The sequence below is a fragment of the Rosa chinensis genome, chromosome 4 (genome assembly GCF_002994745.2).
Source record: "Rosa chinensis cultivar Old Blush chromosome 4, RchiOBHm-V2, whole genome shotgun sequence".
Lineage (NCBI taxonomy): Eukaryota > Viridiplantae > Streptophyta > Magnoliopsida > Rosales > Rosaceae > Rosa > Rosa chinensis.
Window position 1 is genome coordinate 46,469,410 of NC_037091.1, and position 25,466 is coordinate 46,494,875.

The following is a 25,466-nucleotide window of genomic DNA, read 5'->3' on the forward strand; positions in this document are numbered from 1 at the left end:
AGAACATCTCCTGTCATTAATAGAAAATCCTGGTGCCGTCACCATCAGTGGCTGCAACGGCGGATGCTATATGGTCTTTGAGGCTAGCTACCTCGACAGTATATTGCAGTGAAGGGGCTTAAACGTAAGGCTTTTGTTGATCTAGAACGTCCAAGGAAGAGGTATCTGCCTGTCCCTACACCTGCAAAGCCGGTGGAGGAGAATGTGACCCTCGTTGTGCAGCACAAGAATGGGAAGATCATTGTATCACCAGAGAAGAAGACGATGGGACGACCAAAGGGGAGTAAAAATAGACCTAAGGTTTGTAGTATATCAAGTTCACCATTTTCAAGGCTGAACGGGCGAAACCACGTGCAACTTGGTTTCCTTTCTTTCGAACATGCTTGCACGACACAAGTTCAAATTCCTTCATCACAGATCCTACTTTCTCCATAACAGCACCAGATTCACTCGTCTCAATTCCTTCTAAATCGAGCGAAGCCAAAACATTTAATGCATCACCTTTAACTTCAATTTTATTAAGCTGTAACTTGTTCCAATACTTGATGGCATGAAGTGTATATAGCCGTACCTCCAATTAACTCCCCAGTTTCATTATTTTCATAGCCCCAAGTCTCACCATCCCAACTTTCAAGTCGGAAGCACAATCCAAGTTTTAACGTGGGCTCATTGGCTTAGTTGTCACGTTTTAAAAAAAAAAAAAAATCTAATTATTTAATTTATTAAAAAGAAAAAGAAAAGAGTCGGTCCGGGCTGTACATACCCCAGAACTACGAAAGCCGAACTCAGAAAGCTTCCGAAACTCAACGTTCACAGAGACTCAGACCCCCATAATCTCCTACAGCGTCGCCACCAATCCGTAATGTGGAATCAATGTGGATCAAAAGAGAGGTAGACAGGTATGTAGAAGCTGGAGTGTTTAGTTTATCTTGGTGGGGTTTGTTGTTTGCATGTTTGCTGAAAGGTTGGTTTTATTAATGTATCCTTTTCCTAAGTGTAGATTGCTTGTCTTATACTAAAAATAAATTTGAAGGCACTGATCACCCTGGTTTTGTCATGACCACATATGCTGCTTGTAGGCTGATTGATCCTTGCGACAGAAAGAGAGCTTGCTATTGCAGCGTTTGAGAATTGACAGTAAGGTTTTCTGAAACTTTTATCCCCAAAGTTGCTTTGTGTACTACCTTGTACATGTTTAAGGAGAGAACGTATTCATTGCAAGGAACTTTTCTCGTTAAGGCCCTTCATTCGAGCAGATATGCAAATAACAGTTGCATAGAGAGTGTGTCTTTTACTGGATTTCACAAATTTATTTTGCATATGATTATTCCTATGGCTATTATAAGTACAAAACAAATAACAAAAGCTAATAACATCGCCTCTTTGGTTTGCATTTTTGGCAATCTTGGTCAATAATACACTTTTTTTTACCCATAGGAAATGGTCATATGTATTATGGACACAATGGAAACAAATTCAAGCATATTCGTGAATGATTGCCCCATGATATAGTCTGATAAATGAATACTTAGATCTAAATTTTTTGAAGAATAAATTTCATAATGTATTAAATGTTACTTTGTGTGAGACAACTTGAACAACAAAAGATTTGTTCCTTCGGTGTCATATGAGTGGAGGAGGATTTTCTTTGAAGGATCTAATATTACAAGAATAAACGCTTCTGCCACAAAAATCAATTAGACATTTCATCCACCGAATAGTCTGAGGGGAAATAAAACGCAATGCAGAGAACGATATTTGCATCCAAAATGCTTAAAAAAAAAAGAGAAATAGGTAAGGAAATCGCCGGAAATTATAAATAAAATTAGCTTCTAGCGAAAAAACTAATTGACGGGTAGTGAAGCTAGCACACCCAGGAGGGCATAACAGGTTTACACTGTTGGGCACTAGATACATTATATTACTTGCGCTCTATCTACTTGATAACTGAATAGCGTATGATACCCTTTTATGATTAAGGGCAAATCAATCCTTAAATACTGAATAGCTTATAGTACATATTTCTGCTCTAACAAGCTGTACAAAGTTCTGAGGTTACACACTCACTCAGCTTTAGGCGGTGCCCCTGAGCTACCGACGGGTTCCTCAGATGATAACTTCATGTCTTCAACCTCCTGCGCTGTTGCCAATGGTGGCATATCCATGTTTTTGGGCACATTTCCTAGCAACGTCTCACAAACCTGAGAAACATCACCTACTTTGGCTTCAGTTTCAGATTCCTGAGCTCTTGAAGATGGTTGCAAATCCATGTTCTGAGACTCTGGCAGTGTCTCACAAACCCGAGAAGCCTCACCACCTTTAGCTTCAGATTCTGACTCAAGTGCTGTTGAAGATGGCTGCAAATCCATGTTGTCGGACTCCGGCAATGTCTCACGAACCTTGGAATCATCACCAATTTTAGCTTCAGATTCAGACTCATGTGCTGCTGAAGGTGACTGCAAATCCATGTTCCCAGACTCTCGCAATGTCAAATCCATGTTTTCTGACTCCGGCAATGTCTCACAAACCTGAGACGCCTCACCAACTTTCACTTCAGATTCCGACTCATGTGCTGTCGAACATGGCTGCAAATCCATGTTTACAGACTCTGGCAATGTCTCACAAACCTGAGACGCCTCACCAACTTTAGCTTCAGATTCCGACTCATGTGCTGTCGAACATGGCTGCACATCCATGTTAACGGACTCCGGCAATGTCTCACAAACCTGAGACACATCACCAACTTTATCTACAGATTCTGACTCCTCTGCTGTCGGAGATGGCTGCAAATCCATGTTTTTGGGCTCCGGCGATGTCTCACAAACCTGAGACGCATCACTAACTTTCGCTTCAGATTCATGTGCAGTTGAAGATGGCTGCAAATCCACGTTATCAGACTCCAGCAATGTCTCACAAACCTGAGAAATATCACCCACTTTAGCATCAGCTTCAGAATCCTGTGCTCCTGAAGATGGCTGCAAATCCATGTTTTTGGACTCCGGCAATGTCTCACAAACCGGAGACGTATCACTAACTTTAGCTTCAGATTCCAGTGCAGTTGAAGATGGCTGCAAATCCATATTTTCAGACTCGGGCAATGTCTCACAAACCTGAGCCTCACCAACTTTAGCTTTAGATTCCGACTTAGGTGACATTGAAGATGGCTGCAAATCCATGTTTTCAGATACAATTTCTGTTATGCTCTCACAAACCTCAGAAGTAACACCAAATTTAGCTTCACATTGCAACTCCAGCGCTGTTGAAGATGGCTGCAAATCCATGTTTTCAGGAACAAATTCCAACACTGTCTCACAAACATGAGAAGCATCACCAACTTTAGCTTCAGATTCCAACTCCTGCACTGTTGAAGATGGCTGCATATCCATTTTTTCGCGCACAATTTCTGTCGATGTCTCACCAACTTTAGTGTCAGACTCCAACTCCTGCACTCTTGAAGATGGCTGTGAATCCATGTTTTCAGGCACAAATCCCAAAAATGTCTCACAAACGTTAGAAGCATCACCAAATTTAGCTTCAGATTTCGACTCCTGCACTGTTGAAGATGGCTGCAACTCCAGGTTTTCAGGCACAACTTCCGTCAATGTCTCACCAACCTCAGAAGCATCACCAACTTTAGCTTCAGATTCCGACTCCTGCACCGTTGAAGATGGCTGCAAATCCATGTTTTCAACTTCTGTCAATGTCTCAAAAACCTCAGGATTATCACCAATTTTAGCATCAGAAGAGGGCTGGAAATTCATGTTTTCAGACACATTTGTCGGCAATGACTCACAAACTTGAGAAGCATCACCAACTTTGGCCTCACACTCCATCTCCTCTAGAGGTTTGGGGCTTCTTACAGGACCCGCGTCAAATGAGGCTTCAACACTATCACATGTCACGGTCAATGTAGCTGGACGCTGATCCATGCTTTCAGAAGTATTTTCTGGCCATGTCCCACAAACCTGAGAAGCTTCAACGACTTTAACTTCACATTCTAACTCCTCTGGTGGCTTGGAGCTGCCGATAGGTTGTGCCTCAGGTAAGTCTGCAACACTATTACCTCCAATGGTCAAAGTAACCGCAGGCTGATCCGTGTTACAAGAAAAAATTTCTGGCAGCGTTGCACAAATCTGAGAAGCGTCACCAACTTTAGCTTTACAGTCCGACTCCTCAGAAGACTTGGGCACAGATAAGGCTTTAACAGTATCACACCCGTTGCTCAAAGTAATCAAAGGCTTATCCATGTTTCCAGACACATTTTCTGGCAATGTCACAGAAACCTGAAAAGCATCACTAACTTTACATTCATGCTCTGACTCCTGTGATTTGAGACTGCCTAAAGGCCCTGCCTCAGATAAGCCTTCAACACTATCACTGCCCATGGTCAATGTAACGGGAGGCTGATCAATGTTTTCAGATTCAATTTCTGCCACTCTCCCAAAAGCATCATAAGAATTCATCAAATCCTTTTCAGCTGGAGATTCATTTGATCTCTGCAGTGTTCCTGAGCTGCCAACAGAACCTCTGGGAAAGCAATCAACCTTCTTTCCTTTGTTTGCTAAGGAGGATGCAGAAAAATCAATGTTTTCTGAAGATGCATTTTCTGGAACAACCACCTTGTCAGCCTGAGATATAAAAACATATGAAATCAAACAATAGTTCACTGAATTCCTAAAAATTATTCAACTTTTGACTGTCTAAGGGCATTCAAGTGCACATGCATGTGATAAGTAACCATCATCATAATATCCTAAAAGACAATACACTTAATATCTCCGTAATTCGGCATTGAAAGGTAACGTACAATGTTTGAAACCATCAATAGAGATTTCATACTGTATTCATTCTCAGTAAATATAACTAACCTCTGATGCATTCAAAAGATCTCCCATCTCAGTTTCAGAAACCTTCAATTCCACACCAGAACATGCTTTATCCTCCAAATTTTGGTTTTTGGCCATGTCCACTGGAGTCTCACTGGATACAGGTACACCAGGGGAAACACTACATTCCCTCCCAAAAGATTCAGAAATGTTAGCTTCAGCTTCAGACTCCTGTACAGTTGAAGATGGTTGCAAATCCATGTTTTCAGACTCCGACAATGTCTCACAAACCTGAGAAACATCACCCACTTCAACATCAGCTTCAGACACTTGTGCTCCTGAAGATGGCTGCAAATCCATGTTTTCAGACTCCGGCAATGTCTCACAAACCTGAGAATCATCACCAACTTTAGCTTCAGATTGTGTATCCTGAACTGTTAAAGATGGTTGCAAATGCATGTTTTCGGACACCAGCAATGTCTCACAAACCTCAGACGCATCACTTACTTTTGCTTCAGATTCTGATTCCTGTGCTGTTGAACATGTTTGCAAATCCATGTTTTCAGACTCTAGCAATGTTTCACTAAACTGAAACGCCTCACCAGCTTTAGCTTCAGATATTGAGTCGTGTGCTGTTGCCGATGTCTGCAAATCCATGTTTCCAGACTCCAGCAATGTTTTGCTAACCTGAGAAGCCTCACCACCTCTAGCTTCAGATTCCGACTCCTGCACTGTTGAAGATGGCTGCAAATCCATTTTCTCAGGTACGAATTCCAACACTGTCTCACAAACCTGAGAGGCATCAACTTTGTCTTCAGATTTCAACTGTTGCACTGTTGAAGATGGCTGCAACTCCATGTTTTCAGATACAATGTCCAACACCGTCTCGCAAACCTGAGAAGCAACACCAAATGTAGCTTCAGATTCCGACTCCTGTCCTGTTGAAGATGGCTGCAAATCCATGTTTTCAGGCACAACTTCTGTCGATATCTCACAAACCTCAGAAACATCACCAACTTTAGCTTCATAAGAGGGCTGGAAATCCAGGTTTTCAGATGCATTTTCCGGCATTGGCTCGTTAACTTGAGAAGTACTACCAACTTTAGCCTCACATTCCACCTCCTCTGGAGGTTTGGAGCTACCTACAGGACCTGCCTCAGAGCCTTCAACACTATCACCCCCCATAGTCAAGGTAATTGGAGGGTGATCTATGCTTGTCACACAAACCTGAGAAGTTTCAACAACTTTAGCTGCACATTCTAACTCCTCTGGTGGCTTGGAGCTGTCTATAGGTTGTGCCTCAGATAAGCCTACAACACTATCACCTCCCATGGTCGAAGTAACCAGAGACTGATTCATTTTTCCAGAAACATTTTCTGGCAGCATTCCACAAATCTGAGAAGTATCACCAACTTTAGCTTCACAGCCCGACTCCTCTGGTAACTTGGAGCATCCTAGAGTCCCTGGCTCAGACAAGGCTGCAACACTAGCACACTCCTTGCTCAAGGTTACCAAGGGCTGATCCATGTTTCCAGACACATTTTCTGGCAGTGTTCCGGAAACCTGAAAAGCATCACTAACTCTAGCTTCATGTTCTGACTCCTGTGATTTAAGACTGCCCACAGGCCCTGCCTCAGATGAGCATTCAACACTATCACTGCCCATGGTCAATGTAACCACAGGCTGATCAATTTCTGCCACTCTCCCAGAAGCATTGTAGGAAGCCATCAAAGAATCCTTTTCAGCTGGAGATCCTTTTGAACTCTCCAGTGTTACTAAGCTGCCAACAGGTAAGCAGTCTACCTTTTTTCCTTCAGTTGCTAAAGAGGTAATGTTTTCTGGAACAACCACTGCACCAACCTGAGATATAAACATGACACCAAATAATAGTTAAAGATTATTTAAAAATAATTCAACTCTTGTCACTGTCTCAGGGCATTTAAGTGCACATGTATACATGTATAAGATATGTAACCCATGTACAATATCTGGAGCAATTTAAAAAGTATCTCCGACGGTATATCTTTATTCCCAGTAAATATAACTAACCTTGGACGCATTCGAAAGATCACCCATCTCAGGTTCAGAAACCTTCAATTCCACACCAGAACATGCTTTATCCTCCAGATTTTGCTTTTCGGCCATGTCCACCAGAGTCTTACTGGATACAGGTACACGGGGGGAACCACGACCTTCTCTCCCAAAAGACTCTGAAATTTTAGCTTTTGATAGACGTGTGCCAGAAAAGACCTCTTTCATCACACGAGCAACATCGTTTACGTTAGCAGTCTGGATACGTCCCAGAGCAGAACTCTTATCAGAGGATCCAGCAGCACTGTCAATTGTTGATGATGAGTTTGTAGGCTGCTTATTTTGGGTAAGATAGCTTGGGTGCTCTTTTCTTTTTGGATCAGAATCAGCTAAACTGCTAACTAAATGCACTTGACTTGTCTGGGATTGAATAACATGTGACAGTTCCTGCCCATCAGTACCTTGCTTTCTTCCCAGTTCAGCAGTCTTACTCCCCAATGTACCACCAGACATATCCTGTACCTGAAAACTTAATTCTGGATCCTGACTAGCTGGACCACCAGAAACAGCTGGGAACACAGGAGCCTGCTTCTTTCCCCTGCGACGGGGTGCTTCAGCTCTGCTTGAAGCCTTTCGACCCTGTTTTTTGACTTCCACAGGTTTGGAAGGGCTAGGAGTGATAGACTGAGAAGCAGGAGAAACAGAAGAGGACAGCTTTGACTGAGAGCTAGGAGAAATCTCAGCACCATGATGTTTTGCCTCACCAGTGCTTTCCATGGGAGTAGAACTGGGAAGGGAACCAGTTGAAGGATTAAAAACAGGAGATGCAGCGATCAAAGTTGGAATTGCTGGAAGAGCTTTCTCCTCCAGAGTATGACTCTTATTCACCTCTGAAATGGTCTCATTTGATACAGCAGCTGGTGTGGTAGAACCTTCATCTCCTGAAATCTTGTCATTCTTAGGTTTGGATGAGCAATTTTCAGGCAAAGCCTCTTTTAGGTTTGGACTTTCTCCTGATGCAGGGCCTGCAAATTTTAAAATTTCAATTTATGCAAAGATAATTTCATTTTGATTTCAATGATTGAAAGAATTTCATAGACTAGCAAAGATGAACCGTATTTACCCATGGATGAGTTTGTAGTCTGCTTAACTTGGGCCAAGTTAACTGAATTTGGAGTTGAATTTATATCCTCACCTGCTAAAACATCAGCCTCTTGCTTACTTCTCATGTCTATGTCTTTGCTCCCACGTGAATCCCCTGATTTATCCAGTGGAAGCATATTTGGTGTCGAATCAGGGCCAACCAGCGTATCAGTAACAGCAGGTGATGCTGGCACCTGTTTCTTCCCCCTCCGGCGGGGAGCTCCAACACCACTTTGAGCCATCCGGTTTTGTGGTTTCATTTTCACTGGTACAGTAGGGGAAGGGGAAGGTTCAGATAAAGGAGCAACAGCAGGGACAAGGCGGGTGGACTGAGAACTCAAAACCATTACAATGCCAGATTGATGATCGGCCCCTTCTGCACCTTTTAAAGCACCAGAAGCAGGACTCTGGGCTGCAGAAACAGTAGAAACAGTTTCACTCATGCCAATGGTTTCATTTTCCAACGGATCAACAGATGTCTTCTGTGAAAGCTCAATTTGTTTTGAATCAGAACCAGGAGATATTTCCACCTGTTTCTTTCCCCTACGCCGGGGTGCTTCCTGTCCACTCTTAGTTTTCCGACCCTTTCCTCTTACTTGTGTGGGTGCAGAAGGGCTAATAGTAGTCAATTGGGAGGGAGGAGTAACAGAAACGGAAGGCTTAGGAGCTGTTGGATGAGATCTAGGTGAGGCCACGAGATCGGTACTTCCTGCAACTCCACCAATACCCTCAATTTCACCAGAATCAGGTACTGAATCTGGGGCTGAGTTTGTTACACAGCTAGTCACCGGTCCTATCTCTAACCCTGTATCCACTTTGACTGTTCCAACAGGCGCTGTATGAACAACTGCAGTTGGTGATTGATCTACTGTTGCTCTTTTTGGCCTGCCACGGCCTCGTTTAGCTGGTGGGGTTACCTCTTTACTTTGTTGTGGCAGCTCAACAGATGGTAGTGGTAAGTCTGGTGGAGGTGGAGCAGGAAGTTCAGTTCTACTAACAGCCACCACGGAGCCACTTTCATCTTTCGGTAAGTTTAACTCTGTAATTTCTTCCTTTGCTTTTTCAGGGGAATCAGGGGACTCAGCCTGACACAACTTTTCAAATTCCTCTTCCGTCCATTGCTCTTCATATGAGCGAACCTAAAAATGATTAGGAAAAAAAAAAATTCAATTTTTAGACAGCATTATGGTAAACAAGCCAATGTCAGAAAGAATACATTTCAACAATCAAAATAAGATTTGAAAAACAAACCTCTCTAGCCCGCTTTCCCCTTCCATATCGTTGAGTATCAAGTCCCCCCAGAGACTGACCCTTCCGCTTTATCCCAACATTAGAAACTACACCTGTCTTTGGCACCTCATATATCTTCATCGCTTCATAGAACTCCTTCAAGTCATCCTCTGTCACAAGCCGAGAAGGCAAGGGAGGCAGAGATTCAAAACCATCCTTCCCTTGTACACATGCTAACTTCCTCCATGATGCCTGCCAAATGAAATAATTTTATAGTCATCCCATAAGACATGTAGGTAGCATGTGACATCTGCAGTGATGTTAATACTAATTAAGTCAATACCATTTCTTCCTCTCGCCTTCTTTTGTCCACTGATTCAAAGACATCAATTTCTGACTCACTGCAAGAGAGACGTTCATTTCATGATCCAATTCAAATAAAATCAATTAAAAAAGAAAATTCCCACATGAGGAGATTAAGTAGCTTTTTTGAAATTTGGCAAATAGCAGTAATAATGACAAAATCAGGCAAGACAGAAAGGCTGTGCAAAATAACATCAGTAATCAAATCCAACATATTATGCCTTCCGATTGTGAAATTCCAAGCCCCTATGAATTTATAGATAGTTTTACCTACCTAAAAAAAGGGTAGCAAACTCGACAAGCAGTAAGTTCAAGCAAGTCAAACAAAATGGTGAGGTACGATTACACTAATTGTCTGCAGTGTAAGGTGTCTTCCTAAGAGGTAACTTAATAAGAAGCATGTTTTCATTTATTCAGTGTTTTAGCTAAAGCTCTTTGCGGTTGCAGAGTTTTGGTTGTAATTGGATGGACATGAGTAGAAGGATACTGAAGACCACAATGAATGGGGGTTAAGGATCTTTCCTGTTGGAGTACTTTTTGTCATTCTTTTGTTAGTTGCTACTTTCAACTTCTTGTCCACTGCTTGCGTTTCTGTTCCTTTCTTGGGAACACAGTTGTTTCTTATAAAATGATGGAAAAAATAATAATAATAATAATGGAAAAAAAAAATTATTCCAGAAACCACTGGAATTTGTTCGGACAAATTATGATGGACGTGTTTATGCTGAAACAGGAAAGATGAATTCTCAATGGTCGGGTTCTTTTAGATGATCAAGCACATCAAAGACGAGTGCAGACAGAAACATCAGAAATGATCAAACTTTATATACCTGCGAGCTAAGAGATCATTTAAAGCATCATCATCCAATACAGGTGCAGCTTCCTCTTTCTTATTCTCACGCAAAAGTGACTCCAAATATTCTCTTCGATCTTCCGCACTGTGATAAACCAATTTTCATGAGCAATTACGAACTACTTTAGATCAGTATAACAGAGTTCAGCACAGCAAATATCCAACCAACCTTGTATTGTTGTCAAAGAAACCAGCAGTAATGCTCTGATTAGCAACTCCCAGTTTGTGCTCAGCTGCAGCTCTGACTTGTTCTTCAACAGTTTGGACCTTAAAACAAAAAGAACTAATTGAAGCAGACAGATATACACTCTCAAGTAAATTCTCTACTGAAAACACAAAACATAATAAAAAGGAGAGTTTATAAATGACTCCATCGGCACAATAACCCAGGGGGTGGCAAATTACCTACCGTTTCAAATCGAAGAACAAGAACATCCCTCTTCTGGCCAAGTCTATGAGCCCTTGCCTGTGCTTGCAAATCAACCTGACAATTCACCAACAGAACAGCTTTCGTATTTCAAATTTTTTAGTCTAAATACAAAATAAAATCAGTGTACAGTAATTCCGTAAATTGCCTGTGGATTCCAGTCCGTGTCAAATATTATCACCGTATCTGCAGCTTGAAGATTTACACCAACACCACCAGCCCGAATGCTAACAAATATTACAAATGTCAGTAGAAAACAGAAGTACACATGCAGACACGCATCAACACATGTGAATAGAGCAACAAGGATTACCTGAGAAGAAATATGAAAAAGGGAGAATCTGGTTTATTGAAATTATCAATAAGGGAACCACGATCACTACCAGATGTATGTCCATCCAACCTAAGGTACCGATACTGCTTAAAGCTGAGATATTCCTCCATGACATCAAGTAGCCTAGTCATTGTGGAAAAGAAAAGAACCTGCAGAGTGATAAATTTCAGTCATTTACATCTTACATCAGATACAGAAAAAAGGGAAAAAAAAAAAAAAGAATAATCTGCAGAATAAAAACAAACAAACCATGTGGCAAGAAACATGTAAAAGCATTCCATACCCTATGATCTGTTGCTTTTAGCTTGGGAAGTAATCGGTCTAACATCTCAAGCTTCCCACAAAGCCTTATAATTGGTGGCAGATAGTGCTTTGGTATTAAGTTATCAATCTGCAAGATGCAATCAGATAACAAGTTTATTTAGAAGAAAGCTTACTCAGCACACAAAAGAAAGAAAAAGAAAGGTCTTCAAATCTTAAAAGGGCACTTGTGAAAAACAAAGAAACAATCTACCGTTTACAAGGTGATGATTAAAATTTATATACTCCTCACTTCCATTATCTTTCATAAGAGTTAATAACTTAAAATGAACAGGGAATGAACATGCCTCCTCTACATGAAGCTGGCTGAGATATGGATGATTGCATATATTTCGAAGCTCCATAACAGAGTTGTGCACTGACCGGGCCTGAAAATGATATGTGCATGGTAAGAAACAACTTGGAGTTCCCTTGGCTATATACAAGCAAGAACTAAACTACCTTTGAATTAGTAATTGAACCCAGATTTTCCTCTACCCTCTTCATCAAAAGCTTCTGGTAACCAGAAGCCTCGCATCTTACAAGTCTCTCAATCTTTTCGGGTAGTTCATTCTCAACCTGCCATAAAGAATTTAAAATGCAAGACCATTAGCATGGTGATTTCCAAAGTTCAATATTTATATATTGACTAAATTTCCAAAGTTCAATATTCATATATTGACTAAAGTTCGAAAGATAAACCATAAAATCCAAGAGTTTCTGATTGCTGGGATGAAATCTCAATCACATTGCCTAGGGACCAGCAGCGAGACATTATATATCAAATTTCTCAACACAAGATAATCAGATATAAAGCCAGACATATGAGCAGCTCAGAATGTCCAACATGTCTATAACGAATTCTTAGGGAATTTTGTAAAAATAATGTATTAAATTAAATAGTCTGGTAGATGAGCGTAAAAAAAAATGTGTTTCTATGGCTCTTGAAGGAAAAAAAAAAAAAGAGCATAGCTCAATTCCAATGCTGGATTCAGAAACCATCAATCAGGAAGCATCAAGTTCACCATAAATACATACTGAAAATGTCATAGATTTGTACTATCATTAAGCACTCTACACATGCCTTCCATAAGAAGGAAATTGTTTCGTTGCTTCAGTGTCCATCTCCACAATCAATGTACAGAACAAGCTAAATCATTAAACTCCAAAGATGACTGGCACAAATGGCACTTTTGTAGAATAAACACAATTGTGAACATCCAAAATCAGTGCCAAAATATCATATACTGACAAAACACTTCCTTGACCAGAACACCACCAAATGGCAATTCGAACTTGGAACGAGCAAGAACAAATTAACAAGACTTTATCTTTGAGTTGTTCTGCCAGATTGGTGGCTCAAGACCTTTTAAAAGGATGCAAATAAAACAAGTCTAGAGTACTATAGAGATGCATCCACGTACAAGTATACGAGCATCACACAACAAGACATAGAAACCCAGATTTTTAAAATCCACAGAAGGACAAATGAACTCCAATATGCCAACATGTAATAAAAAGCAGTTTCCAAATAAATACTGTTGATAAGCACAAAACACATTTAAGAACCTTATGCTTCAGCCTCCGAAGGACAAAAGGTCGAAGTACTTGGTGGAGACGGTTTATGATCAATAGATTCTCCTCCTCAGATAATAAGGCCTTGTCAACATAACACAACGATAAATACATGAGCATTAAATTTTAATGCAACTGAAGTTATAGGAGATAATGTCAGAAATACAACATATAAAAGCTTACTTGATCAGCTGAGCTATCACCACTACTTTCAAATGGTTTGTTGAACCACTGAGAAAAATCTTCAGATGAATTAAATATATTAGGCAACAAGAAGTTTAGTAGCGCCCACAACTCCTCAAGATTATTCTAGTCAAAACAGATTATTAAAAATAAATCAGGATGCCATGTTATTAAACCAGTCAGGGAAAGACCTAATAAACCGTAGCAGAAAATGAGTGAAAACAATAAACAAAATAAGGGCAGAAGAGAAGAGAGCTGGAAACCTGTAGTGGAGTTCCAGTTAACAGCAATCTGTGAGAACTCTGATAATGCTTCAAGTCAGCATTTAACTTGCAGGAAGCATTCTTTATGCGATGGCCTTCATCAATTATTATATAATGCCAGTGGATTTTGCTCAGCTTAGGTCTGTCATGCTTATTCATCAGATACTCATACGTAGTAAGGAGGACATTAAATTTCTGTTGAACTATTCTTTCCCTGCAAGATAACGCAACTGCTGAGTTTATTTACAACTAAAAACCAAAAACAAGAAGGAAAGCTGTTCAGTTTTGATGGGATTACTTAAATAGCCTACGCCTCTCCTCTGGGGGCCCGGAATAAACAATCCTATTAATAGTAGGGGCCCAAAAGTTAATTTCTGTTTCCCATCCTGGTAAAACCGAAGAAGGCACAACCACTAGAAAAGGTCCTCGATCATTTTTTGCTTCCATCAGGTAACAGATTAAAGATATAACCTGGAGACACAAATATTTCAGATTGTAGGCATGCAAACTGGAAAAGGACTGAATAGCTTAGGGGCAGACACAGAATCAATCCCTACCTGAACAGTTTTACCTAGGCCCATTTCATCAGCAAGAATACCATTCAAATGATTGTTGTACAGTGACACCAACCACCTTAAGCCATTCATTTGGTACCTGAAAGGGGTGAAAGAATATCGCTTTAAATTGAGAATAAGGATCTTCCTCCTTTATCCTTCCCCAAACCAGAAAAGAAAGCTAATAATGTTATAGAGCACATTTTACTCACTCTCTCAATTTCCCACCCTGAACATAAGACGGCTGCTCTGCAATGTTCTCCTTTATACTGCGAAAACAAGGTTGACTGTAAGATACTTGGCAAGCATTGGAAAAAAAAATGTAAAACAGAAGGCCTAAAAACGCCCACAGTTCTATTTTTACAAAGCAACTGATGCTCCAAGACGAGGAAAAAAATTCAAGAGCAAGATAAAGGGAACCAAAGGTTACTAAGTTTGTCCACCACTAAAAACTGTTACCAAGTGAGACCTCTAAATTAGAATGCAGCAAGAGATATGAAATTACAGTAAAACCAAAATAAAGAAAATATCCATACCTATGAGCCATCAAATAGTATTTCTCATTGCTCTCCAAGTAATGCTGCAAAACAGATATAATATAACTCAATGAGCACAAACTTCAATGAAAACTGAAACGCACAAAGAAGAACTTGCCTTCGCCTGGTCACTTTCATCTTCATTTTCCAAACTAGGTTCACTCTTGTCTACAACACTTGCATTTCCACTTTCGTCCATATCATGCTCAAACCTACTTGCCAAAGCCTTAGCATCTTGTAGCTTGGATCCAAGCTTTTGAAGATATTTTTCTGTCTCTTTGAGAAGCTGCTTAACACGGTCTGATTTGGCATCCTATCATAAGTTCCAAAAGTGTCAAACAAAATAGATTAAAATGCCAGATGCAATCCTAACAGCAGTAAAATGTAGCACATACCTGCACCATTCGTAAATAACCCTCCACATCATTAATCTTCAACAGGTTTATCTTTTCACGTTGGATCCTATCAATCTTCTCACGATGGATACGTTCCTTCCTTTTGTGGAACTCCTTTACATATTTATTGAAACCTTTCCAGCGCTCTCTCTTAATTTTGAAGGCATCATCCAGTCTTTCCCTAAGTCCAGATTAAAAGCCAGTCAAAAGCATTCACACCAATCCAGAAAGCAAATGACTTGGGAAAGTAATGATTGTTTTGCTCCTTGAAACATATAAGATTAAAATAATAGGAAATACTAAAAGAGCAGGATACTTACTTGTGAATCTCTAACTCCCCAAAGAATTCCTTTTGTCTTTGCTGAATTCTCTTTTGTCTTTCTTCCTTCATCTTTTGCTCAAACTTTTCAAGTTGTTTTATCCTCCTGCCATGTCTATGTTTCTTAAAAGATTTCAAGCGATCCATCTCCGTATTGATTGGTTTGAAGAAATCATTCAAAAATTCACTGCCAAATGGAATAGAACACCATTTAAGTGTCTAGGAAATAATCAAAACTATACAGAAAAAAAATGTAATTGTTAGATTGTCAAAATGACAATAAATATATTCCGTTTGTCCCAAATAAAGTCACATTTCATAAAAAAATTCCCACAGCCAAAACTTTAAATAAGGTCATTCCACTTTTTCCACCATTAGATTAGTCAGCTCTTTAATAAGATTTTGACACAAAATCAGACTTCTAAATTCAAAAGTAGAGTAAAATTGAATGTAACAAAAACAGTAGGTAAGAGAGCATTAAAGTGGTTTGGTAGTTGTATCTAGTCAGCTCCTTAACGACATTTGACACAACATACTTCACATTTTTAAATTTAAATTTGAAGGTAACCAAGTAAGATGCAGGTAGGAAAGCATTATAAGGTTCTTAAAACTTATGTCTTGAAAGTGGGCAAGGATATAAAATCGACAGAGTAAATGTCTCCACTTGGAAACTCATAATAACAATTACCTCCGCTTGGAAACTCATAATAACAATTACCTCCGGAGACGGCGTTGCAATTCCAAGAGTTGTAGTTTTTTGAGCTCTATAACACTTTTGGTTTTCGCAGATATATCTTCAGAGGAGCTCACATTTTCCTGTAGCAAAAGTAATAAGATGTAGTACAGAGGCACATTCAATATCAAATTCAAATTTTAAAAAAAAATAAAATAAAATAAAAAAAGAGGACCAGCCAAACAATGCATTACAAGTACCTGTTTGCTAATATATAAACATGCAAATTCATGTGCACAGGATTTATTGAATCTAGTAACAATCTATAATTTGGAGTCTAAGGAGACTAGTATTTCAGAATAGGGTGGGCTAGGGCATGTAGCCGCTTTCTTAACAAACTTTTTGCATCAAGGGAAAAAGTAACCAAAAAAACAAAAACAAAAAACAAGCTGAGCAGAAAGATGTCAAAGTCTCAGTGTAAGACAGATGTTGATTGCTGATTCCAACAAACAACATTCCAGAGAGTTATAAATGAATTTGACATAATACTTTTCTTTTCAAAACTGAATTACCAACTTGCAATTTGGACATAACTTATCGAACATCGTAACTTAGAAGGCAAACTAAGTAGGTACCAAATAGTTTCCTTTTCAGGCTGATGTATAGTTTTAGTTTGTAGAGTCAGATATATGCTATAAAATAGTCAAACACTAAAACTATATGAGAATTATCAAGCAAATAGCATAAGTATTCCCCTTTAGTGAGATGCACCGTATGCTGTGCCAAACAACTTTTCCTGTGTATTTCTGTTCGTCCTATTAAACACAAATATCATGGCAGTGCATATTTAATTTAAAGTAACTTAAAACTCATCTGCTTAATTGATGATCCCTATTTCGTTCAAGTTATGAGAATGCAAATCCTACTAAAGTAAGCTGACACCAAGTTGGTCCAATTTTCCAGTAGAATAATTTTACAAATTAACCCAAACACCAATAATGAAGTAGATTTGGGGCAACCATTGCTTCTAGAAATGCCATCAAGCCAGACTCACTGATTCCTTCTTAATGCCACTCTCACAAACAAACAGTGTACATATTTCTTAAATCAGCCACAAAAAAGTTTTCCTTTGAATTTGATGAAAGTTCGACATAAATTAAGTCTCAATGGTTCAAAATGCAAGGTAATCAGAGGATATATGTTAAGAAATTCGTAGAAAAACATCCATTTCCATTTTCAATAGACTAAAATCAGTTTCAAGGACAGGAGTTTGGTGTTACATAACCCACACCTCTACTAATATCAAAGCTAACTTTCAGTTTCCCCAAAACTTTTAGCATTCCAACCTCCCCGGGAAGAAATACAATGATCAGTCACCATATAATAACCGCCTAGCAAATGTCAGACATAATTTATTTGAAAAACATGCTTAGGTAACGAAAAGGGAACTAACTGGTAAAGCACCATATAAAATTTTCTAACAGACCTTTAACTTGTGAAAAGATGTCACAATTTTTGCCCTTGCTTTTTGATGCTTAAGAGTCCAAGTTTGTTCATCTAGGAGCTTCTTTTTCTGCTTATCCATAATCCACTTCTCTGACATTGTGTACTTTGGTGAAGGTGGAAAATCAACAGAAGCTGGGTTATTCTCCTTTACTTGTTCTGCAGCAATTAAAAAAAAAAAAAGTGTGATTCTTCTATTATGTCAACAAGAGAATATTTTTTGTTAGCCTAGAGGGAATGTATCCGATTGCTATGAATGATCTACACCACAATTACCAGAAGCAGCACCATCAGTGAAAAAGACAATAAATCCAGACATAATGAAATAAAGATATTGTTCTCACCTTTGGAAACATGTTTTTGCAACATGTGAGCATCCTTTGATGCAACTACTGGGTGATGATCATTGCCAATTGCGGATACTGGTTTCCAACGATCTCTAGATGCAAAAGAAGCTGGGTGATTGGCAGTATGTTGATTCCCCAAAATATTGTTACCATGAGTTTGGAACTGACTGGGAGCGGTATCTTTTCTTTCAGGAACAATCTCAGACTGACCGGCAGAAGGAGGTAACAGTCCTCTGGAAACTTCACTTTGACTCCCAAACCCAGTCCAGCTGCTTATATCAGAGTTCTGCTTGTTCATACCCATTAGAGCAGAGGCTGTGTTAGCCCGTACAACTTGCAAATGTCCAGTTTCTATATTTTCCACAGGGTTAACAGTTAAACCACGTCTTGCACCTGAGTCAGGCTGCTGTGATGCCACAGTTAAACATGCCAGTGAAGCTGTAGTCTCTTGAGGTTGTGTTTCAGCTTCTGCTTTCTGCAAAAACTGATCTCGAGGTGGGCCATTACTTACCTCCATATTTAGGCTCTCGGATTCTTTTGCCAAGGTGTCAGTCTCCAAGAGTTTCCCACTGGAGACTGCACTTTTATCAGTTTCATGGTTAAGTCTTCCAAATGGCATACTAGCATCAGAATTGTTATTTGGCTCATTTGAAGATTGTGCTTTTCCTTTATGGTCAACAAAATCTTTTCGAGGCCCATCTGTATTGCCACCTGAATTTTCTAAGTTAATACATCAAGGCTGATAATATAAAGGTACTGCATTCTAGTCATTTGGAAAATTAGTAATGAGAGTTTTATTGGCAAAAAAAAAAAAAGAGAGAGAGATATATATATATATATACCTTCTTTAGGTGAAGTATTTCCGAGTGCAATTTCAAGATGAAGTTTCTTTGGCAGCAAACCATTTCTGCAGTCGGAAATCACAACTTAAACCAACTAAAAAAAATATTTGAACTTGATAACATCAGAGATCCAAAACTGAAATCAACTACCTGAAGGCTAAAAAGACAAGGCACTGTGCTCTGAGCTGTTTCAACTGCTGTTCCTTGAAAGGCATGCCAGAAGATGCAGAGGCCACATGAACTGGAGATTTACCAGTATCTCTAGAAGCTGCACTTCTCACCACACTCATTTCTGCTGCATTATTTTGCCTGCCAGCCTGACCAAAACATCGTGCAGCAGAAGCAAATCAACACACACACACACACATATATATATATATATGAGCTTTCAAACAGCAGTATTGAAAATTATTACATATGCAAAAGAAATCTAAAATTAATCTAGACATCTTAAAACAACCGAAGTTGACATCCTTTAAAAGGACACCACAATGAGAACACGCTTAAGTCAAACACCAAATGCAATGCAAACATATCATTAAACAGAATGATTGCCCTAACATTTGCAACAAGCAAATGGTATGTATATTCCGATAGTTTGGTTGGTTTCACTTGTCATATGTTATGGACGACAAAAAGACCAGGTGCTGTTTAGCATGATAATCACCATTGAGCACGATGCCCTTGTTTTGCTCAAAGGTAGAAAACATAACGAATGAAAAATTAAGTACCTGCACTGTTTTATTTGCATCAGATAGCAGATTAGTATTTCCTCCATCAAGCTCCATGGCCTTTCCAGTTGAGGGCAATGTGCCACCATAGTGCATTGGACTTGAGAATGCTGGTGGTTCTGCTACTTGATATGAACTTGAAGAACCAGGCACACCTCCTTGAATCTTGCCAAAAGAACCTGAATTTCCACCAATATCAAGCCATTATTAGTTACTCAATAACCGAGGAGGTTCAGCCTCCTTGATAAGATCACCCTCAGTTCCAAAATTATTTTCTATTTATTCAAGTTGGACAAGAAAGGGGGAAGATATCATTTCAAAATATAGATAATTCATGCTTGATTATAATTCACCAGGACAACACTACAGTTAATATCAAAACCAATAATCTCGTACTAAGGGATTCTTTAAAGGCATGGCTCTGGGTCCAAATTATTCTATTAGAAATTTCATCCTGATTAAGTTTGAAACATCTCCATCTTTTCCAGCTCAAATGTGTTGCTTTTAAGCAAGTAAACCCACAACTATAATAATAATGTTTAATTACTTTCAGATTCTTACCTGATCCAGGAGATGGAGCTGTTGACTGCTGCATTGGACTTTCTGCTGTCACATTTCCTGGGACAACATTGGAAGAAAACCTGGGCACTTGAGACTTTTCATAAGGAAACCCGGGTTTGTTTTGACTCCACACACCCATAATGTCATTTGTAGGAGGTAGGGAAGCAGCATGCTGCTGAGCTGAAGCGTTTTGAATAGAGGAAACTTCCATATTGCTACTGTTGGTCAAGTCCTGCCTTTCTATTAAATGTTGCCCTTCTTGCTTGACTCTAACCATTGGTCTCATGCTTCCAGATGGTGAAGTAAAGTGCTCCATTTGACCACTACTGGGAACGATATTAAAATTAGCATTTTCACCACCTTTAATTGAAAAACCAGGTGGCAGTTCACCTTTGCTCATCTTTCCCTTCCTCGTATTAACCACACTGTCTATAGTATCAAGATTTTGAGGGCTGTCAAGTTGTGATTCTGTGGGTACAGAAGTCTCTCCCCTCTTCCTCTTAGTGGTGGCTTTTTTACCATCCTTTCGATTCACCTGGTTGTCCCGGTTTGCTGTATCACGCCTTTCTTGGGACTGGGAATTGGCAGACCTCGAGTCTAAACTAGATGGACTTTCATGATCAAAAGACTGACTACTTCGATGAGTTGCAGATCCTTGATAATAGTCATGCCCTGTACTGATAGGTCCAACAGGTGGTCTGCTTGAAGAAAATGGGTCCATCTTTGACACCTCAGTTTCGGCCAAGCCCGTATTGGAATCTTTTGCAACTCCAGCAGTATGAGAAGACCCTGCAGAAATATGTTGGCCCAATCACCTCAAGATGACGAAGCGAAATTTATAGAGCCTAGCCGCTTAGAGAATAAAATGCACTTCAAGATACACTTCTTAGATTACCTGTTTGAGCTCCACCAGACAAAGGAATGCGTGATGACTTCAAAGCCTCAATATCAAGGCCATGTTGATTAATAACAGTCTCCATGGCCCTTGGTAGATCAAAGAAGACAGTTAGACAAGATGGTAGGAAACACCCCTCTCACGGGGAAAAAAATGAAGATAATGGGCAGAAGACCCAATAGACTAGTTAATTAAGGGAAAATAAAGCAAAGAAACTATTGATATATCAAAAGGAAAAAATGAGACAAATGAGGCACATCAGATGAGCATTAACGAAATACATAGCAGTAAGAACAACTAAACCAGAAAAATAGTTCATGTAAAAGAATCTTCAAACCAAAAGCTTGTTAATCTTTAGGATACATAATTAATATTTGCAGACACCACCCAAGACTGTCCAGTTTCACTCCAGACCTCAAAATTATGCAGTGAGAGAGCACGTTTTATGATGCAATGAGCCACAAGTTTATTAACTCGTTGCAGAGACCTAAAAGATTTACCTTCAAAGTCTCAACGCATTAATATCATCCAAACCCCCAATATAACTCTAGTCCAAATTCTCTGTGAAATTAGGCATCGAATACAACACCTGCATCTACTTATACTTCCAAGTTCCAACCACGGAAATCTTAGGCGAAATTGAGGTAAGAACATTAACTAGCAAAAGCTGAAAAACCAAATGCCGCAAAAGGATGTACAAATTTTGAAATTACAGAACTATAGCTCTGAAAACGGCTGGAACAATCAACCACCGCACAGCTTCTATGTGTAACATTATTTCCATGATTGTAAAATATTCCATCAAAATGCCCACACCCAACCGTTTAAAATCAATTAAACCTTTTTGCTAACAGAAAGATAATTCAATTCTTAGCTCCTATTCTTTAAGAAAGAGTTGCAGGTAACATCAAAACCCACATAAACATGAAAGTAAAACTGAAAATACAAGATTATAAAAGAAAAGGGGGAAAAAAGTATTGAGACAGCAAGGTACAATTAAGAAAAAGGTGATGATTGCATTTGTTTGTCAACCCATACTGAGATGAAAAAAGAATGAGAAACATTCAATAGATTGAAGAGAAATGAACCATAAAGAAGATCACAAGAACATTAGATCTTGAAGAGAGATGACGAGAACAAAAAGAGCATATTGTGTGGCAATAAATAATAGATAAGACATATATCAAAGAACAAATGCAGAGCCAAGAACAAATGCAGAGCCGGAGAAGAGAGAGGAGTCAATAGAAGAGAACACAGGGCAAAAAAGATGAAGAGAACGAGTATAACAAGAAGATAATGGGATATGATGATGTCAATTGTGAAATATAACATGGGTGTTTCGGGAATGAAAAAAAATTAACCAATTCTACCAATGTCCGCTGTGCGATACGCGACCGCTGATTAAAAAAAAAAAAGCAGTAATGAGCTGCATTTTATTTTTGCAGTTTCAGACCGCATTTAGAGCTGAAGCGTGGATTTAAAATATTTACCAAACACATCAAGAGCTGAAAATGGTTAAAAAAATAAAGCTGACATTGGTTCAAAACCTCAATACCAAACGGGACCTTACTAAACTCACCAACCGCAAGTAAACTAAACATCAATTCTAGCATTGTTTCAAGGTTCTATCAGGGGTCTAAACAACTAAAGCATCAAGTATCTAATCCACCCAGTAAAAAGTCCAGTATTGAAAAGAAGAAAAAAGAGTCAAATGGAGTAAACAAATCCTTACCTTGATATCACTTGATAGGGCATGGAATGTTCCTTGCCACTCGACTTCATGTGTTGCAGTATCTGCATTGCTCGAAAATAACCCCGAATTAATGCACGAAAGCTTCGAAAAGACAAAACCAGGTACACAGCAGTCATACAAAGGAAATAGAGGAGAAATACGAACCACATAGAGCTTGGTGGCAAGTTTGGCGGGCTCATCGGTAGAATCCTGAATGAGCTTGTGCAGAAACTTGGCTGCTTCCAACTCAACATTATGTGACGGAGCTGCCATCTCATTTGAACTTGTACCATGCAAAATTATTGAAATCAAATCAAAGAAAACAATCAAATTCTAGCTCTCAAGTTCACAGAAAGGCATATGTGATATTGTAATTAGGGCAAAACAATCGAGTTCTGTCTGAACTTTTTCTAGGTTTGGGATTTATTATTGATAATAGAAGCAATAAGAGAATCAGACGGAGAAGGCTGAGCGGAATACCTGATCGGAAATCGGAGCCGGAATCAGACGGGAACGCGATCACGACGAGCGATTCATTGAGAGAGCGAGAGAGATTGTATTGATGGTGTAAACCCTCGCTCGCAAATAAAGAAAGAACGGAAGAAATGAAATTTGCTTTGGGTCTTCTGCTGTCAGTGACTCACAAAGCCTCAATAATGAGGCAAAAGCGAGGTGCTTTGTCTCGCACGTGCACAGGCGATTTTGCGTGCGAAACTTTTCTTTTCTTTTCTTTTCTTTTTTTTTTTTTTTTTTTGACAAAGCAAAAGATTTACAAATGATGTAACCAAAAAAAAAATTGCATGGGAAACTTGGTCATGCCATGCACAAGGAGATATTGATGAAAAAAATTGACTATAATCTAACCAGAAGGCTTACATAATTAATACATCATCATGTCTTCGGTCAAGTTTGCGAAGGTAAATCTTTGCCTGCTAAGCGAGGGGATGGATAGCAAGTTCCAAATTCCGTCTGAGTAGGACATGCATTTCTATTACCATAAAATTCATAAATCATAAATGAAGTAATTAATGGTGGGGTTACCATTATTCTTTTTATAGTGACGAATCTTGTTTGACTATATATATATATATATATATGAAAAACAACGGGGGCACAAGACCAGTTGGCCCCTACCTCCATCCGTCTTTGCTTGAGAAAAAGCGAGCTAAAGTGTTGGCAGCTATGAACTATATTCCTCACTAGGAGTGGGCACAAACCGAATTGGAAGTTGAATATTGATTGAACCAGGCTGAAAAAAGGATTCGGTAACCGAACCGCTTTAAAAAAAACATTAAAAACTGCATTTACCTACCCGAATCGGTTTTTTCTGGTTCAGATCCGGTTCAATGCTTCAAACTTACCGCAAATAAACCGAACCGAAGGATAAATATATGTTTTTTTTTTTTAATGAGTTGTCAGTTTCTTAATAGGTAAGATTTATTTAACGTGAACCTTACCACACATAATCTCAATCCCTTCATTTAAATCCAAAAATCCCCAACGTACTCTTATTCTCTCTCACCGTCTTCTACAACAAAAGTCATGTCCACCTCATTGCCCACCATATTTTCCTTGCTGCTAAGATGGGTTCATTTCTACTTGATCCATCATTATCATCAATTATCATATAGAATCATGGATAGATAAAGAGAGCTTTATGGTACCAAAGTTGCTGACGCCAATAGACTTGGCTAATCCCAACTTGGAGCACTCTTCCATGGCTAGCCCTTCACTTTTCTCATGAAGCCCAACCCTCTCGTCTCCCACCTCGCCCTCTATAACATCGTCAGAACTCCCGGCGCCGCCGCTGACGTCAACGACATCAACACCATATGTGAGATATTTATACTTAGAATTTGATTTAGGCTATTGAGATTTGGTATTGCATGTGTGTTTGATTTGAGATTTGGTACTGCATGTGTTTTAAGCAATTGCACAGCCCACATATATGATCTGAAAGAGAAAGAATCAAAAGTTTAAGGTAGGGCTCGGAATGCAGAAGCCAAATGCAAATTATTAACATAGATTAGCAATGAACTTAATGAAGAGCTCGAACTTCTTAAGACTTAGTTAACATAATCTGATATATAGTTGCAACATGCCCTGTCAACTACTAAAGCTAGCAAGGAGAAATAAAACATGTTGAATTCGACTATCAGGGATATGGAAAGAGGTTTCAAACGCTGAAAGTCGAACTGATAGTGTAGAGGAAAAGTGTATAATAATATCAAAATCTAATGCAGCATTAAATGATAAAGTAAGCTTCCTGAAGGGTAAATTGAAATGCATGGAGGCAGCTTTGCATCAATCTGAGGAAGCAAAAATAGCTACTGCAACTGATATTGCTCTCCAGTCAATGGTTATTACAAACTTGATTGTGCAACTTGCATGCTTTTGGAAGAGAGCGTATTCATAAGCAGGTCTTTACCATCTTATATCATATTAATATTCAAGTTTAGGGTTGGAATTTGACTATTAAGTGAGAAATATATCTTCTTTTGTTGTTTGTCACATGATTGAATGACTTATTAATTTTTTCCTTTAGTATGTAGTTTTTACGTTAGAAATGAAAATTTCAACTTTATAATGCTTAATAGAAATGAAAATGTTACATTCAAGTATTATCCGATTATAGTACAACACATGGGCCTTCTTATAGCTAGAGGATTACATAACAAATCATGATTTGTGCTTGTGTTTCCATAGTCATGTGCATATATGTTTTCATTGCATCTGTTCACATACTTGTTCATATGTAAGTATGTAGATGCCTTGGGACTTAAGGTGGCAGGCGGTGAGGTGGAGGTTTGTCATGGGTAAGTTAGTGTCAGGTTTAAATCATCCCATGCT

General features: G+C 39.1%; 1 protein-coding gene across 7 annotated transcripts; it reads right to left on the reverse strand.

Annotated features, from left to right (window-relative positions):
• Positions 1–1,735: 1,735 nt before the first annotated feature.
• Positions 1,736–23,242, reverse strand: LOC112195810 (chromatin structure-remodeling complex protein SYD). 7 transcript variants are annotated; one of them, XM_024336009.2, is made up of 36 exons: positions 23,097–23,242; positions 22,782–22,899; positions 22,617–22,678; positions 20,885–20,973; positions 19,990–20,778; positions 19,429–19,607; positions 18,848–19,014; positions 18,698–18,762; positions 17,853–18,575; positions 17,492–17,667; positions 16,051–16,148; positions 15,334–15,519; positions 15,014–15,194; positions 14,737–14,931; positions 14,619–14,662; positions 14,295–14,351; positions 14,086–14,182; positions 13,827–13,999; positions 13,529–13,742; positions 13,266–13,391; positions 13,077–13,166; positions 11,970–12,086; positions 11,816–11,896; positions 11,491–11,598; positions 11,187–11,356; positions 11,022–11,100; positions 10,856–10,930; positions 10,616–10,713; positions 10,424–10,531; positions 9,574–9,631; positions 9,252–9,482; positions 7,981–9,139; positions 6,876–7,882; positions 5,334–6,686; positions 4,869–5,216; positions 1,736–4,628 (listed from the first exon to the last, which is right to left on the reverse strand). In XM_024336009.2, exons 2-36 carry the CDS (start codon positions 22,887–22,889, stop codon positions 2,064–2,066), a joined length of 11,376 nt encoding a protein of 3,791 aa, XP_024191777.1. In that variant the 5' UTR covers positions 22,890–22,899; positions 23,097–23,242; the 3' UTR covers positions 1,736–2,063. The 7 variants fall into 7 exon arrangements, with proteins under 7 accessions (XP_024191777.1, XP_040374992.1, XP_024191775.1 ...); XM_040519058.1 differs by having other exon boundaries at positions 1,736–3,176; positions 3,282–4,628; positions 4,869–6,686; XM_024336007.2 differs by having other exon boundaries at positions 4,869–6,686; positions 17,853–18,554.
• Positions 23,243–25,466: the final 2,224 nt, after the last annotated feature.